General features: G+C 55.8%; 1 protein-coding gene across 3 annotated transcripts; it reads left to right on the forward strand.

Moving 5' to 3' along the window:
- Window positions 1–373: 373 nt before the first annotated feature.
- TMEM240 (transmembrane protein 240) lies at window positions 374–15,637 on the forward strand. 3 transcript variants are annotated; one of them, XM_050982674.1, is made up of 4 exons: window positions 374–510; window positions 793–899; window positions 9,964–10,172; window positions 14,032–15,637. In XM_050982674.1, exons 1-4 carry the CDS (start codon window positions 454–456, stop codon window positions 14,178–14,180), a joined length of 522 nt encoding a protein of 173 aa, XP_050838631.1. In that variant the 5' UTR covers window positions 374–453; the 3' UTR covers window positions 14,181–15,637. The 3 variants fall into 3 exon arrangements, 2 of the variants coding, with proteins under 2 accessions (XP_050838631.1, XP_009093796.1); XR_007779294.1 differs by lacking the exon at window positions 374–510 and having other exon boundaries at window positions 644–899; window positions 14,032–14,711; window positions 14,867–15,637; XM_009095548.4 differs by lacking the exon at window positions 374–510 and having other exon boundaries at window positions 644–899.
- The last annotated feature ends 205 nt before the right edge of the window (window positions 15,638–15,842 follow it).

Genomic DNA, 15,842 nt, shown 5'->3' on the forward strand with positions numbered 1-15,842 from the left:
CACCGGCGTGTGCCCGCTCCCGGAGCCGCGCACCCGCCGCCACCGCGGCCGGGGGGACCCCGGGGCCAGCAGCGGCGGGGGTGGAATTATTATCATTATTTTTATTTTTCATTTTTTCTATTTTTTAATTTTTTTAAAAAAATATTTATTCTTTTTCCCAATTTTTTAATTTTTTTTTTTTTTTTTTTTTTTTTTACCTATCACATCCATCCTAGAATTATAAAACCATAAAGCGGGCAAGGCGCGGGAGCCCCCGCGGCATCCCCGGCACGGGGGAGTGCGTGTGCGGTGTGTGCGGGGGGCGCCCCGCCGCCCCGCCGCCCCCCGCCGCACCGCAGCGTGCGGGCAGCGAGCGCGATGCGCCCCGCGCTCGGCTCTGCGGAATAGCGCGGCCGCCGCTCGCCCTCCGCGGGCTGGGGGCGCACGGACCCGACCGCTGGCCATTCCCTCTTGATGTCCATGAATGCAAACACCATGATTTTCATGATCCTGGGCGCCTCTATCGTTATGGTAAGAGATTTTTTGCTTATCTCCCTCCCCATCCGTGGTTCCGTCCCCCAGCTCCCCCCCCCCCACCCTCCATCAGCACCGCCACCCCCCCGCCTCCTTTCCACCTTCCCCCCGCACTGTCCCCGAGCCCGAGCACCTCTGTGCGTGTGTGTGTGTGTGCGTGTGCGAGCGGCAAAGATTCTTCTCTCCATGTCCGCTTCCGTGCCCGGCAATGGAACAGGAGCCGGTGTTTTGTTCCACCCCCCCGAGCTGACCCCATGCCTCCGCTCTGGGCTCTTCCAGGCAATAGCTTGCTTGATGGACATGAACGCCTTGCTGGACAGATTTCACAATTACATCCTACCGCACCTCAGAGGGGAGGACCGAGTTTGTCACTGCAACTGTGGAAGGTGAGTTACCTGCAGAGCGTCCCCCCCGCCCACCTGGGCTCCCCGGGGAGGAGGTGACCGGGGACAGGGTGGCAGCTGTGCCACCATTTCTGCATTCTGGCCGTGGCTCACCTTCCTCGGCAGCTCCTGCCTGAGCAGGGTGAGGAGGGGGGGGTGCTGTTTGTTGTGGTGGTTTTTTCGGGAAGAAGAGTTTTCCGTGGGCTTGGGAGTGCGTTTTCCTTTGTGCTCGGGCGTTTGGGAGCCCTGGGAGAGTGAGAAACTTTGATTTGAAGGTTTGTCATTGTCCCTTTTGTTGGCAATTGGGCCGTGCTGGTTCCCAGCCTGTCTGTGCTCTGGGTGTTGCAGCTGGTGCTGGTTTGTGTGGCTCAGAAATGGAATGGGGCTTGGAGAAACGAGAGGATCCCCGGCCAGGCTGGGGTGTGGATGTCTAGGAGAGTCACTTGGAGGCTTGGCAATCAATCTGTGGTCAGATTTTCATTCCCTGTGGCTTTTCCTGCTGGACACAGCACGCTGAGGAGCTTTGGGGTGAGCTGAGCCCGGAGTGGTGCCTCTGCTGGGCACAACTTTGGGCCTGGAGAAATACCAGCCTCATCCTCCCAAACATCTCTCTGTGCCTTATCCCTGGAGTGCTCAGCTTGGACCTGGGATCTGCCTGCTCTGGAGTCACTTCAGGCCCAGGGCTGAGCTCTGGAGGTGAATTTTGTCCTTCTCTGTGGGACTCTTCCTGATGCCGTTCTGGACTCTGTTCAGGCCCAGGGCTGAGCAGAATTATAAAAATATCAATACTGGGGAGGTGAATTCCTCCCTGCTCTGTGGGATTGCTCCTGCCGCTGCTCTGAAGTCTGTTCTGGCCCAGGGCTGAGCTCTGGAGGTGAATTTTGTCCTTCTTCTGTGGGACTCTTCCTGATGCCGCTCTGGACTCTGTTCAGGCCCAGGGCTGAACAGAATTATAAAAATATAAATACTGGGGAGGTGAATTCCTCCCTGCTCTGTGGGATTGCTCCTGGTGCTGCTCTGGAGTCTGTTCAGGCCTGGGCTGAGCTCTGGAGGTGAATTTTGTCCTTCTCTGTGGGACTGCTCCTGGTGCTGCTCTGGAGTCTCTTCAGGCCCAGGGCTGAACAGAATTATAAAAATATATATACTGGGGAGGTGAATTCCTCCCTGCTCTGTGGGACTGCTCCTGGTGCTGCTCTGGAGTCTGTTCAGGCCTGGGCTGAGCTCTGGAGGTGAATTTTGTCCTTCTCTGTGGGACTGCTCCTCCTGGCTCCCCTCCTGGGCTGGTTCCTCACTGCCCGTGGGGGAGGAGGGCAGCCCGAGGCTGTGCCAGCTGAAGGACACTGCGAGAGCCCTGCCCTGCCACAGGGAGCCTCCAGGGCTGGGTTTTGTCCCTCCTGGAGCTGCCTCTGGGTCCTGTCCCCCTGTGTCACCTCCCCGTGGTGTCCCTGGAGTGGGAGCTGGGCTGGGTGAGGGGAGGATGCTTTGCCTTCCTCCCAGGGCTCCTCCTCAGCCTCCCAGGAGCAGCCAGGCTGGGCTGTGGCAGCACCCTCAGCTCCTGGGGCATCCCCTAAGGCCACTTGGAAAGGCAAAAAAACTTCCACTTGGTTTTGGCAAGGATTTGCTTTTTTTCTGAGCTGTTTTTTTTTTGTTCCTTGATGTTTTTTGCTAGTTTTGAGAGTTTTCCTCTGCTTCTCCCCCCAGTTTCTCTTTTACTGGTCCCAGCTGGTTTCAGTGCTGCTGCAATGTCTGGGGTGGCTGAGCAGTGTCAGGGCTCTCTGGTGGCTTGGCTGAGTGTCCCCCGTGCCCAGGGCTGAGGAGGTGGCAGGGTCACCCTCTGTGCCCCCTCTGTGCCTGCAGAGATGCTCTGGGGGCAGACAGACAGACCCTGGCACTGCCCACAGACAGCACGGGCTCATTTCCTGCAGAGTGCACAAAAACCCTCCCAAACTGCCCAGCTGGGGGGGAGAGGAGGGAAAATCAAAGTTTGTTCCTTGCCTGAACTCTGAGGGAGCAGAGGCTCCTGGGTGGATGGAGGGAGGGATGGATGGATGGATGGATGGATGGATGGATGGATGGATGGATGGATGGATGGATGGATGGATGGATGGATGGATGGATGGATGGATGGATGGATGGATGGATGGATGCGTTAGGGTTAGGCTTAGGATTAGGTCCCTCAATTTCTGTCCCTGGCATTTCTGTCCCTGGAATTTCTGTCCCTCAGTTTCTGTCCCTGGCATTTCTGTCCCAGTTTCTGTCCCTCAATTCCTGTCCCCCAATTTCTGTCCTCTCCTCAGTTTCTGTCCCTGTGTCCCTGGATTTCTGTCCCTCTATTCGTCCCTTCTGTCCCTCAATTCGTCCTGTTCTCCCCAATTTCTGTCCCCTCAATTTCTGTCCCTCAATTCCTGTCCCTCAGTTTCTGTCCCATCTGAAGCTCCAGCCCAGCCAGGGTGGGCACAGCTCGGGGAATTTTGGGGTACCCTGAAGGTGGGCACAGCTCGGGGAATTTTGGGGTACCCTAAAGGTGGGCACAGCTCGGGGAATTTTGGGGTACCCTGAAGGTGGCACAGCTTGGGGTGTCCCGTGGTCCCCTCCTGGGGCTGGGGCTGTCCTTCCATGCCAGGAGGGATTCGCTGGGATCAGAGGGCCTGGGAGGAGCTTTTGGGGTGGGAGGTGTCAGGAGGGAGCTGTGCTGAGCTGTGGGGGTGTTCTCAGGGGCCCAGGAGGAGGGAAGGGTTGGGAATCCTGACTCCATGCTCAGAAGGCTGATTGATTGTTTTATGATACATATTATAAGAAAATGATAAATTAAAGCTGTACTGAAAGAATAGGAGAAAGGATTTCATCAGAAGGATTGGAAGGAATAGAAAGGAATGAGAATAAAATCTTGTGACTGAGCAGAGTCTGAGACAGCTGGGCTGGGATTGGCCATTAATTAAAAACAATCAACATGGACCAATCCCAGATGAACCAGTTGCATCCCACAGCAGCAGAGAATTGTTGGTTTTGTTTTCCTCTGAGGCCTCTCAGGAGAAAAAGTCCTGGCCAAAGGATTGTTCAGAAAATATTCTGGTGACACTGTGGCACCTGTGCCTCAGCACGAGGGCTTGGTGGGGAGGGTAACGCAGCTGAAGGGTTCTCCAATTCCAAATGAGCAATAGAAGGGATAACCCTCGAAATGATAACCCTAAATGATAACCCTGGAAATGATAACCCTGGAAATGATAACCCTAAATGATAACCCTGGAAATGATAACCCTGGAAATGATAACCCCATAAATGATAACCCTATAAATGATAACCCTATAAATGATAACCCTGGAAATGATAACCCTAAATGATAACCCTAGAAGTGATAACCCTAAATGGTAACCCTAGAAATGATAACCCCAAATGATATCCCTATAAATGATAACCCCAAATGATATCCCTAGAAATAATAACCCAAAAATGATAACCCTGGAAATGATAACCCCAAATGATAACCCCAAATGATAACCCTAGAAATAATAACCCTATAAATGATTTCCCTATAAATGATAACCCTAGGAATGATAACCCTGGAAATGATAACCCTAAATGATAACCCCAAATGATAACCCTAAATGATTTCCCTAGAAATGATAACCCTAGAAATGATACCCTAGAATGATAACCCTAAATGATAACCCTATAAATGATAACTCTATAAATGATAAACCTAGAAATGATATTCCTATAAATGATAACCCTAAATGATAACCTGAAATGATATCCCTATAAATGATATCCCTATAAATGATATCCCAATAAATGATAACCCCTAATTTACTCCACCCAACACTAACAAATTTACAGACAGGTGACACAGCTCCTCAGAGATCCCACTTGCAGTTGGTGACCACCCAAGGATCAGTGAAGATTTTGTGTTATTTACAGGATTTTGGTTGTTCCTTTTGTGTCGTGTTGGGCAGAGCTGGAGTGGCTGCCCTGGTGCCCACACTGCCCAGGGTGCCCAGGCTGCCCAGGTGCCCAGGCTGCCCAGGTGCCCAGGGTGCCCAGGCTGCCCAGGCTGCCCTGGTGCCCAGGTGCCCAAATTTGCAGATTTTTGAGTGGTCTGAGCCTCTGTTTGCAGTCTGAGTGAGCCTGGGCTGGGCTAGCAGCTGTCCCTGCTCTGGTGGCCGAGCTGGGTGTTCCCCCGGGCTCTGAGAGGTGACAAACGTGTCACCTGTGCAGGTCAGGTGTCACCCGGGCAGGTGAGGTGTCACCATCAGGCTGGGCCGGGGGTTTCCCCCCTCCAGAGCAGCAGGAAAAGGAGGGGCAGAGCTGGCAGCACCCCCCGGGCATGGGGGAGCCCCCAGGGCTGGGGAAGCTCTGCTGGGGAGGGGCAGCTGGGCTGGGGGGGACCAGCACAGAGCCAGGGGTGGCACCTGGACACGGCTGGGTGTGACAGGGACAGCTCCTGGGGCACATCTGCACACACAGCTGGGTGTGACAGGGACAGCTCCTGGGGCACATCTGCACACACAGCTGGGGGTGACAGGGACAGCTCCTGGGGCACATCTGCACACACAGCTGGGTGTGACAGGGACAGCTCCCGGGCACATCTGCACACACAGCTGGGTGTGACAGGGACAGCTCCTGGGGCACATCTGCACACACAGCTGGGTGTGACAGGGACAGCTCCTGGGGCACATCTGCACACACAGCTGGGTGTGACAGGGACAGCTCCTGGGGCACATCTGCACACACAGCTGGGTGTGACAGGGACAGCTCCCGGGCACATCTGCCTCAGGAAGGGGTGACAGGGCCGGGTGACAGGGACAGGTGACAGCCAAAGGTGGCAGCCAGGGGTGACAATCAGGGGTGACAGCCTGGGGTGGCAGCCAGGGGTGGCAGCCACGCTCCCTGCTGGGATGTGGCTGCTGGAGCAGATCCCTGGGGCACCTTGGCACTCTCCATGCCAGCGTGTGGAGGCTCCAGGCTGTCCCAACCCCTGTGCCAGCCTCTCCAACCCCTGTGCCAGGCTCCCAGCCCTGTTCTCCCTCCCTGCCCGGGCAGGGCTGTCCCCAGGGCTGTCCCCAGGGCTGTCCCCAGGGAGGGCAGGGCTGGCAGGACTGACGGACTCCTCTGTCCCGGGCAGCCAAGGGGCTCTGTGGAAGGGAGCTGGCAAAAACACCAAAAGGGGGGAGAACACCTCCCGTGGGGGAGGCAGGCTGAGCTGGAGGGAGCAGGTGACACCTGGGGGGAGCAGGTGACACCTGGGGGGATCAGGTGACACCAAAAGAGCCCCGGGGGCTCCCGAGTGGCCGCTCAGGAGAGAGCAGAGCCCTGCCGAGCTCTGGTGTCCCCTCCGTGTCTCTGCCCTTCTGGGTGACCTTGGCTGAGTCTGTCCCTCCCAGGAGCAGTGGCAGAGTGTCACCTGGGAGGGACAGACCTGTCACCTGGGTGCCAGCAGCAGGGCCCTGCCGGCCTGGGGCCAGCCCTGCCGCTCTCCCAGGGATGTTCCAGCTCTGCTGTCCCCAGGTGGTGGCCCGGGAGGGGAGGGATGTCCTGGGGACAGAGCCTGGGGACGCTGCCACGCCCCGGGCTGGGCACAGCGATGTGTGAGGAGCTGCCAGCCGGGGCCCTGCCCTGATGTCACCGGGGAGGGTGGCACTGCTGGCAGGAGGGACACGAGGGACATTTCTCTCCGTTTGCTCCTTTCCCAGCCCCTCTGGAGCCCCCGGTGTGCCCAGACCCTCTGTGGCCCTGCTGGGGACCCCCAGCCCTCCCCGGGGCTCCCGGCCCGCGATCCCAGCAGCAGCAGGAGCGGGGAGGTGTCCCCGCTGGTGCCACCACCCCGCTGGGTCCCCTGGGCGTGCAGGGACCGGCCGCGGCTGCTGAGAAGGTCCCCAGGGCCGGGCAGGGAGGGGCAGGGGCGGCTCTGCCACCCCCAGCCCCGCCCGGGTCAGCCCCGCTCCCAAAGCCCGGGGAAGGGCTCAGCCCAGCCGGGATGTGGCAGCTGCAGCGGGAGCCCGGGAGATGTGACGTGATGTCACTGTCACCTGCCCGGGAGGGAGCCGCGCTGAGCCGGAGCATCGGCGCCTCCCCGTCCCTGTCGCTGTCACTGTGCCCGTTCCTGTCCCCATCCCTGTCCCCCATCCCAGTCGCTGTTCTCATCTGTGTCGCTGTGCCCATTCTTGTCCCCATCCCTGCCCCTGTCGCTGTCCCCTCCCTGTCCCTGTCCCCGTCCCCGTCGCTGTCCCCATCCCTGTCCTCGTCCCTGTCCCTATCGCTGTCCCCATCCCTGTCCCCGTCCCTGTCGCTGTCCCTATCCCTGTCCCCATCCCCATCTCTGTCCCCATCCCTGTCACTGTCCCCTCACCGTCCCCATCCCTGTCGCTGTCCCCTCCCTGTCGCTGTCCCCGTGTCCCAGCCCCCGGTGCCTCTCCCGTGGCTGCAGCAGCGGCGGCGCTCACACAAGGTCACCGCAGGGGACAATAGCGCTGGGGACAGCCCGGCAGCGACAGAGCCCGGAGCCTCCCGTGTGGCACAGCCGGGCCTGGGGACGCGCGGGCAGACACGCGGACCGTCTGTCTGTCTGTCTGTCTGTCTGTCTGTCTGTCTGTCACCCGTGCCGGGTGGCAGCAGAGCAGAGCCAGCCCCGCTGCCGGGAGCTCCTGGCCCCGCTGGGCTGGCGTTCCTGTCCCTAAATTCCTTCCCTGGGATTTCTGTCCCTCAATTCCTGTCCATCAATTCCTGTCCCCCAATTCCTGTCCCTCAATTCCTGTCCCCCAATTCCTGTCCCTGGCATTTCTGTCACTCAATTTCTGTGCCTCAGTTTCTGTCCCCTCTGGAAGCTCCAGCCCAGCCAGGGTGGGCACAGCTCGGGGAATTTTGGGGTACCCTGAAGGTGGCACAGCTCGGGGTGTCCCAGGGTGTCCCGAGTGTGGGCACAGCTGAGGACAGGAGGTGGCACAGGGCTGACCTGGCAGCAGCTGGAGCTGCCCAGGAATTGCCCTCGGGAGTTTTTTGGTTCCTCCTTCTCTTGTAAATAATCACGGGCAGAGCCCGGGTCTGGCTGGTGAGGGGCACGAGTGGCACTTCTGCCACGGGGATTTGGGGACAATCGGACACAGGAGTTCTTTGTAGGGATTTGGGGACAGTGGGAGGTGTGTGCTGGGATTTGGGGACAATGGGACATGGGAGATGTGTGTGTAGGGATTTGGGGACAATGGAAGAAGTGTGCAGGGATTTGGGGACAACGGGACACGGGAGTTCTGTGCTGGGATTTGGGGACAGTGGGAGATGTGTGCAGGATTTGGGGACAGTGGGAGATGTGTGCAGGATTTGGGGACAGTGGGAGATGTGTGTGCAGGGATTTGGGGACAATGGGACACAGAGAGATGTGTGTAGGATTTGGGGACAGTGGGAGATGTGTGTGCAGGGATTTGGGGACAGTGGGAGATGCGTGTGCAGGATTTGGGGACAATGGGACAATAGGAGATGTGTGTGCAGGGATTTGGGGACAGTGGCACACAGGAAGTGCTTTCCTGTGCTCACGGGACCCCTCCCACTCCTTTTGGGGTCCCCTCTCCCCCCTGCAACCCCAGTGCCCGAGGGGGGACAATCCCAGTTCCCAACCGGGCAGCACCGGGAGCAGAGCTGCCACCAGAGCTGCCACCAGAGCTGCCAGGCCCTGTCCCTCCCCTTTCCCGGCTGGCAGTGGGGGCTGGGTGCCACCCTGGAGCCGGTGCCAGCCCGGTGCCAGCCCGGGTAGGCACGGCTGGGATCGGGGCTGCCTTGGGAAGGCTCTTGGAGCGCGGCTTTGTTTGTGTCAATGTTTGGACGCTCTCAGGTGTGATTATGGAGCGACCTGAGCCTCATGAATATTCAGAGGCCTCGGGGATTGCCTCGCTCTGCTCTGTGTGACAGGGACACGGGGACACGGCTGGGGACACTGGGCAGCGCTGGCACAGCCCGAACTGGGGGCACTGGGGGTGCCAGGGCTGTGCTGCTGGGGGGCACCTGGGGCTGGGCATCACCTGGATGGGTGTGTGGTCACTGCTGGGCAGGGACAGTGCCACCAGTGTCACCTGGGCACGGACAGGGCTACCTGTGACCACCAGGGACAGTGCCACTTGTGTCACCTGGGCAGGGACAGTGCCACCAGTGTCACCTGGGCAGGGACAGTGCCCCCTGTGCCCACCAGGGACAGGGCCACCTGTGCCCACCAGGGTCAGTGCCACCTGTGTCACCTGGGCAGGGACAGTGCCACCTGTGCCCATTCTGGTATCATTTCCCCATACTTGAAAGGATTTGGACTCTGAATTTAGGATGAAATAGGGCTTGAGGTTTTCACATTTATTTCTTCCTTGCTTTCTTGGATTTTTTGTTTTGTTTTGGGGTTTTTTGTTTGTTTTTTTTGTTTGTTTTTTTTGTTTGGTTTTTTGGTTTTTGTTTGTTCGTTTTGTATTTAATTAAAATGTATCTCACATAATATAATAATAATAATATTATAACCAAAACAAACAAACAAACAAACAAACAAATAAATATATTATAGCCATTCTAGCCAATGAGGATAAAAGCCCTAGACTCAGGGATTTTTGTGCTTTCCCTCCCTTTTATGTTTTCCTCTGCTGGCACAAAGAGCCAGGGCAGCCCTGCTGCTGCTGGGGACGGTGGGAAGGACTGGGATAAAAACCAAAATAAGAATTTTCACTGATTTTTGCCCTTTTTGCCCCATTTCTGGCAGGCACCACGTGCACCACATCATCCTGTATGTTGTGCTTTCCCTCCTTTTCATGTCCTCTGCTGGCACAAAGAGCAGCCAGGGCAGCCCTGCTGCTGCTGGGGACGGTGGGAAGAACTGGGAGAAAAACCAAAATAAGAATTTTCACTGATTTTTGCCCTTTTTGCCCCATTTCTGGCAGGCACCACGTGCACTACATGATCCCCTACATTGTCCTTTCCCTCCTTTTCATGCCTTCTTCTGCTGGCACAAAGAGCAGCAGAAGAAGAAGAAGCAGGTGGGAAGAACTGGGATAAAAACCAAAACCAGAGTTTTGCCTGATTTTTGCCCTTTTTGCCCCGTTTCTGGCAGGCACCACGTGCACTACGTGATCCCCTACGACGGGGACCAGTCGGTGGTGGACTCCTCGGAGAATTACTTTGTGACCGACAATGTGACCAAGCAGGAGATCGACCTGATGCTGGGGCTGCTGCTGGGCTTCTGCATCAGCTGGTTCCTGGTGTGGATGGACGGCGTGCTGCACTACGCCGTGCGCGCCTGGCGCGCCAGCCGCCGCTACGGTACGGCCCGCCCTTCGGCCTCGCCCTCCTCTGCCTCAGCTTCATCGTCTTCGTCTTCATTGTCTTCATCTTCGTCTTCTCGTCGTCTTCATCGTCCTCACCATCCTCATCTTCTTCTCGTCTTCGTCTTCTCATCGTCATCGTCTTCATCTTCATCGTCTTCTCATCTTCATCATCTTTTCATCTTCATCTTCTCATCGTCATTGTCTTCATCATCCTCACCATCCTCATCTTCTTCTCATCGTCATTGTCTTCCTCGTCTTCATCGTCCTCACCATCCTCATCTTCTTCTCATCATCATCGTCTTCATCCTCACCATCCTCATCTTCTTCTCATCGTCATCATCTTCATCATCGTCATCGTCTTCATCATCCTCTCCATCCTCATCGTCTTCATCATCACCGTCTTCATCTTCATTGTCTTCATCTTCGTCTTCTCAGCCGCATCATACATGTGCTTATCATCATTCGTCATGTCTTCATCGTCCCTCAACCATACCTCATCTGTCTGTCTCATCGTCATCATTCTCAATCAATCTGTCATCGTCTCTTCACCTCATCGTCTCATCTCCTCACCCTCACTCATCTCTGCTCATGCTTTGAAACCATCTATCTCAATCGTCATCGGCTGGCATCGCATCCGCACCATCCCTCAGCTTCTTACTTGACCTCATTCATTGTCTTCATAGTCGTCGCTAACTGCCTCTTCATGTCTGCTCACTTCTCATGCTTCATCGTCTTCCTCATTCTTCATCGTCTTCTAATCTCATTCATCGTGCTCATCTGTCATCGTCTCATCGTTCATCGCCTTCCTCAGCGGCCGCACCAGACGCAGCGGCGAGCGTAAGCATGGCAGCAGCAGCAGCGGCGCAGCAGCAGCGGCGGCATCCTCACCATGCAGCGATCAGCGGCAGCGGCGCAGGGCAGCGGCGGAGCAGCTCGTACCAGCCGCAGCTGCGGCCAGTCAGGCAGGGGCGGCAGCGGCAGCGGCGGCTCGCGGCAGGGGCTTGGCGCAGCGGCATCAGTCGCAGCGGCGGCGCAGCGCAGCAGTCGGGAGCAGAAGCGGCGCAGCGGCGCGGCGGAGCCGCACAGCGCGCAGCGCGGGCAGCTGCAGCGCGCAGCAGCACCGGCAGCGGCAGCGCGGCGCAGGGCACCAGCGGCAGCGGCGGCAGCAGGCGCAGCGGAGCCGCGGAGCAGCGCGCAGCGCAGCCGCCGCGGCGCAGCGGCAGTGGGCGGCAGCAGCGGCGGAGCGGGCAACAGCGCAGGGCCCGGCAGGGGAAGCGGCGGCAAGCGGGCAGCAGCAGGCGGCAGCGGCAGCCGGCCGGCAGCGGCGCACCGGCAGCGGCGCGCGCAGAGGCGGCGGCCGGCCGCAGCAGCGCGCGGCAGACGGCAGCGGCGGCGGAGAGGGGGAGGCAGCGCTGAGCGGAGCGCGGAGCACCGAAGCGCAGAAGCGGCAGAAGCAGAAGCGGGAGGGATAAAGGCAGACGAGCGGACGGCGCCGAGGGAGGGGGAGCGAGCGGAGTGCAGAGGGCCGCGGCCGCCAGCTACTGTCCGCCGCACCTCCTCTCCGCCCACCTCCTGCTGTTTCTCCTCTCTTCCGCTCGTTCCCATTATGTCCATTCTCCACCTTCCATTTCCCTTTCCTCCCACATCCATTACCACTATCCCCTTTCCCACCATTCCCACCAGTCCCCACCATTCCCAGCATTCCCACCATTCCCATCCCTCCCCTGACCAGATGTGCTCAGGTTTTCCCTCCCCAGGAATCCCACCCTTGGCACAGCTCCCGGCTTTGGAGGAGCCGTGAGACCCCCAGTGACCCCGAGAGGGCCCCACAGCCCCTCCGGAGCCCCCCCTGCCCCACTCCCCCTCAGCCCCTCCGTGGGTTCACATCTGGAGGAGATAAAACCACAGGAAAATCAGGGAATGCCTGGAAATTCCTCCCAAAGTGCTGAAATCTCCTTGCTGCAGCCCTGGCTGGTGCTGCCAGAGCCCAGCCCGGGGAGATTGATCTGCAGGCCCATCAGAAATTCCACTTAGGGACCTGGATTCTCCTTCTAAAAACAGATCAAAACTGAAATCCATTCCCATTAATCTTCCCAAAGCCCCAGCAGGATCCAGGAGCAGTTTCTGAGTCAATTCTGATTTTCCTGGGAATTTTGGCCTCTGAGAGCCAATTCTGGGTTTGGACTCCTGATCCCACCAGGGACCAGAGTGGGGCTGCCAGGAGCTCCCCCTGGCCTGGGGCCACCTGCCCCTGCTGAAGGCAGCTTCTAATTTTAGTAATTAATTAATGTATTATTTTTAGCAATTATTTCATCGTTTGTGATTTTTAGTAATTATTTTAGTATTTTATTTTGAGTAATTATTTAATATTTCTTTATTTTTAGTGATTATTTTGTATTTCTCTATTTTTAGTATTTATTTTTTTAGTAATTATCTTGTATTTCTCTATTTTTAGTATTTATTTTTTAGTAATTATTTCGTATTTCTTTATTTTTACTATTTTATTTTTAGTAATTATTTTGTATTTCTTTATTTTTGGTTATTAATTGAGTAGATTATTTTTAGTAATTTTTAGTATTTTTTAATCTTAGTGATTAATTTAGTATTTTACTTTTAGTAATTATTTCGTATTTCTTTATTTTTAGTATCTTATTTCTAGTAATTATTTTGTATTTATTTTTAGGAATTAATTGAGTGGATTATTTTTAGTAATTTTTAGTATTTTTTAATCTTAGTAATTAATTTAGTATTTTATTTTTAGTAATTATTTCGGGTTTTTTTAGTGATTAATTTAGTCTTTTATTTTTTAGTAATGATTTAGTATTTTTTATTTTTAGTAATTAATTTAGTGTTTTATATTTAGCAAGTACTAGTATTTTTTATTTTTAGTAATTATTTTAGTAGCTTCTTTTTAGTAATGATTTAGTATTTTATTTTAGTAATATTAGTTTTTTTTAGTAATTTTTGTAATTATTTAGGGTTTTTTTTAAGTTATTTATTTTGTATTTTATTTTTAGTAATTAATTTAGTATTTTATATTTTGTAATTATTTAGTATTTGAAATTTGTAACAGAGCCCTGGGGACAAGGAGCTCTGCTGGGGACAGCACAGAGCCCTGGGGACAGCACAGAGCCCTGGGGACACCCAGCCCTTGGGGGACACAGCCTTGGTGACAGAGCTGTGACCCCGCTGTCCCTGCCTTGCAGACAAGGAGCTCTGCTGGGCACACAGAGCCCTGGGGACAGCACAGTCCTGGGGACAGCACAGAGCTCTGGGGACAGCACAGAGCCCTGGGGACACCCAGCCCTTGGGGGACACAGCCTTGGTGACAGAGCTGTGACCCCGCTGTCCCTGCCTTGCAGACAAGGAGCTCTGCTGGGCACACAGAGCCCTGAGGGGACACCCAGAGCCCTGGGGACAGCACAGTCCTGGTGACCGTGCTGTCCCTGGTGACCCCATTGTCCCTGGTGACTGTGCTGTCCCTGGTGACCAGAGTCCTGGTGACAGAGCCCTGGTGGCTGTGCTGTCCCTGGTGGCCGTCCTGTCCCTGGTGACCCTGCTGTCCCTGGGGACAGAGCCCTGGTGGCCGTGCTGTCCCTGGTGGCCATGCTGTCCCTGGGGACAGAGCCCTGGTGGCCGCGCTGTCCCTGGTGACAGAGCCCTGGTGACAGAGCCCTGGTGGCCGTGCTGTCCCTGGTGGCCGTGCTGTCCCTGGTGGCCATGCTGTCCCTGGTGACAGAGCCCTGGTGGCCGCGCTGTCCCTGGTGGCCATGCTGTCCCTGGGGACAGAGCCCTGGTGGCCGTGCTGTCCCTGGTGACAGAGCCCTGGTGACAGTGCTGTCCCTGCCTTGCAGACACGTCCTGGTGGTGGCTGCCCAGGTTCTGTAAGCTGAAGGAGCTGCGCAAGCGCCACCCCCGGCAGTACGAGGAGCCCACGGGGAACATGGTGCACATCAAACAGAAGCTCTACCACAACGGGCACCCCAGCCCGCGGCACCTGTGAGGGACCCCGGCACTGCAGCAGCTTCTACCCACACACAGGACTCCTCTTCCTCCTGGGCCGGCTCTGCAGTGCTCCCAAGGCAGCTGAGGACACGGATTTTTGGGATGTCCACGGGTGGACAGGCCACCATGCACAACCGGGCGCTCTGCAGCCATGGCTTTGCACTGTGTTCCACGTTTTATTGTCAGACTCGTGTAAATATGTAAAAAAAAAACCAAAACCAAAACAAAGCAGACAAACAACAAACCGACAAAAAAAGATTTGCATTATACTTTCAACCCCCACCCAATCTCCCCCTGGCTGTCCTGCACATCCTGCTGGGAATGTTGGCCGAGGGGATGGAGGTGGGACAGCAGCAAGAAGATGCAAAGTGTCTCCTCCAGGAGCTCCAGCCCCACAAAATTTCTTTGATCCTTTGGCTGCTCTGAGCCTCCCGTGGCCAGAAGGGCCTGGCTGGGCACAGGTTTGGATGGGGGAAGGCACAGTGTCCCATTTCTGGGGTTTTTGGGGGTTTTTTGCTTTGGTTCACAGGTTTGGATGGAGGAAGGAGTGTCCCATTTCTGGGGTTTTTATCCTTTGGATGGGGGAAGGCACAGTGTCCCCTTTTGGGGGGTTTTATCGTTTGGATGGGGAAGGCACAGTGTCCCTTTCTGGGGTTTTTGGGGTTTTTATCCTTTGGTTCACAGGTTTGGATGGGGAAGGCACAGTGTTCTCTTTTTGGGGTTTTTGGGGTTTTTTTGCTTTGGTTCACAGGGTTGGATGGGGGAAGGCACAGTGTCCCCTTTTTGGGGTTTTTATCATTTGGATGGGGGAAGGCACAGTGTCCCCTTTTTGGGGTTTTTGGGGTTTTTATCATTTGGATGGGGGAAGGCACAGTGTCCCCTTTTTGGGGTTTTTGGGTTTTTTTTTTGCTTTGGTTCACGTTCTGGAGTTGCTGTGGGGGAAGGAAGGGCTGGGGATGTGTCAGGGGTTTGTTTGCATTGCTGCCCTCTGAACCTGCCTTAAGCACCCCCACCTCAGAGCCAGGGGACAGGGGCTGCTGCTTTGGTGGCACCTTTGGAGGTGGCACCTTTGGAGGTGGCACCTTTGGAGGTGGCACCTTTGGAGGTGGCAGGGCTGCTGTCTGTCAATAGAGGAGGGGGGGATGTGTCAGATCTGAAAAAAGGAGCTGCTCTGCCCCTTTTCCTGTAGGCTGAGCCTGGATAAAACACCCCAAAACCCCAAAACCCCAGAGGGCAGCAAGAGGGGTCACTGAGCAGGGTGAGCCTGGATAAAACACCCCAAAATCCTGTTCGGAACACCCCAAAACCCCAAAGAGCAGCACAGAGGGGGCCTCATACAGGGTGAGCCTGGTTAAAACACCCCAAAACCCCAAAGAGCAGCAAGAGGGGTCACTGAGCAGGGTGAGCCTGGATAAAACACCCCAAAATCCTGGTTAAAACACCCCAAACCCCAAAGAGCAGCAAGAGAGGCCCTAGCAGGGTGAGCTGGATAAAACCCCCAAATCCTGGTTAAAACACTCCAAAACCCCAAAGAGCAGCAAGAGAGGGCCCTGAGCAGGGTGAGCCTGGATAAAACACCCCAAAACCCCAGAGGACAGAAGAGGGAGCCCTGAGCAGAGTGAGCCTGGATAAAACACCCCAAAAACCAGGTTAAAACACC

The sequence above is a fragment of the Serinus canaria genome, chromosome 21 (assembly GCF_022539315.1).
Source record: "Serinus canaria isolate serCan28SL12 chromosome 21, serCan2020, whole genome shotgun sequence".
In the NCBI taxonomy this organism is placed as follows: Eukaryota; Metazoa; Chordata; class Aves; order Passeriformes; family Fringillidae; genus Serinus; species Serinus canaria.

Coding starts and splice junctions, on each gene's coding strand:
- TMEM240 (XM_009095548.4), top strand. CDS start 700: ATGTCCGCTTCCGTGCCCGGCAATGGAACAGGAGCCGGTGTTTTGTTC. Junction 900..9,963: donor TGTCACTGCAACTGTGGAAG/GTGAGTTACCTG, acceptor CGTTTCTGGCAG/GCACCACGTGCACTACGTGA. Junction 10,173..14,031: donor GCGCGCCAGCCGCCGCTACG/GTACGGCCCGCC, acceptor CCTGCCTTGCAG/ACACGTCCTGGTGGTGGCTG.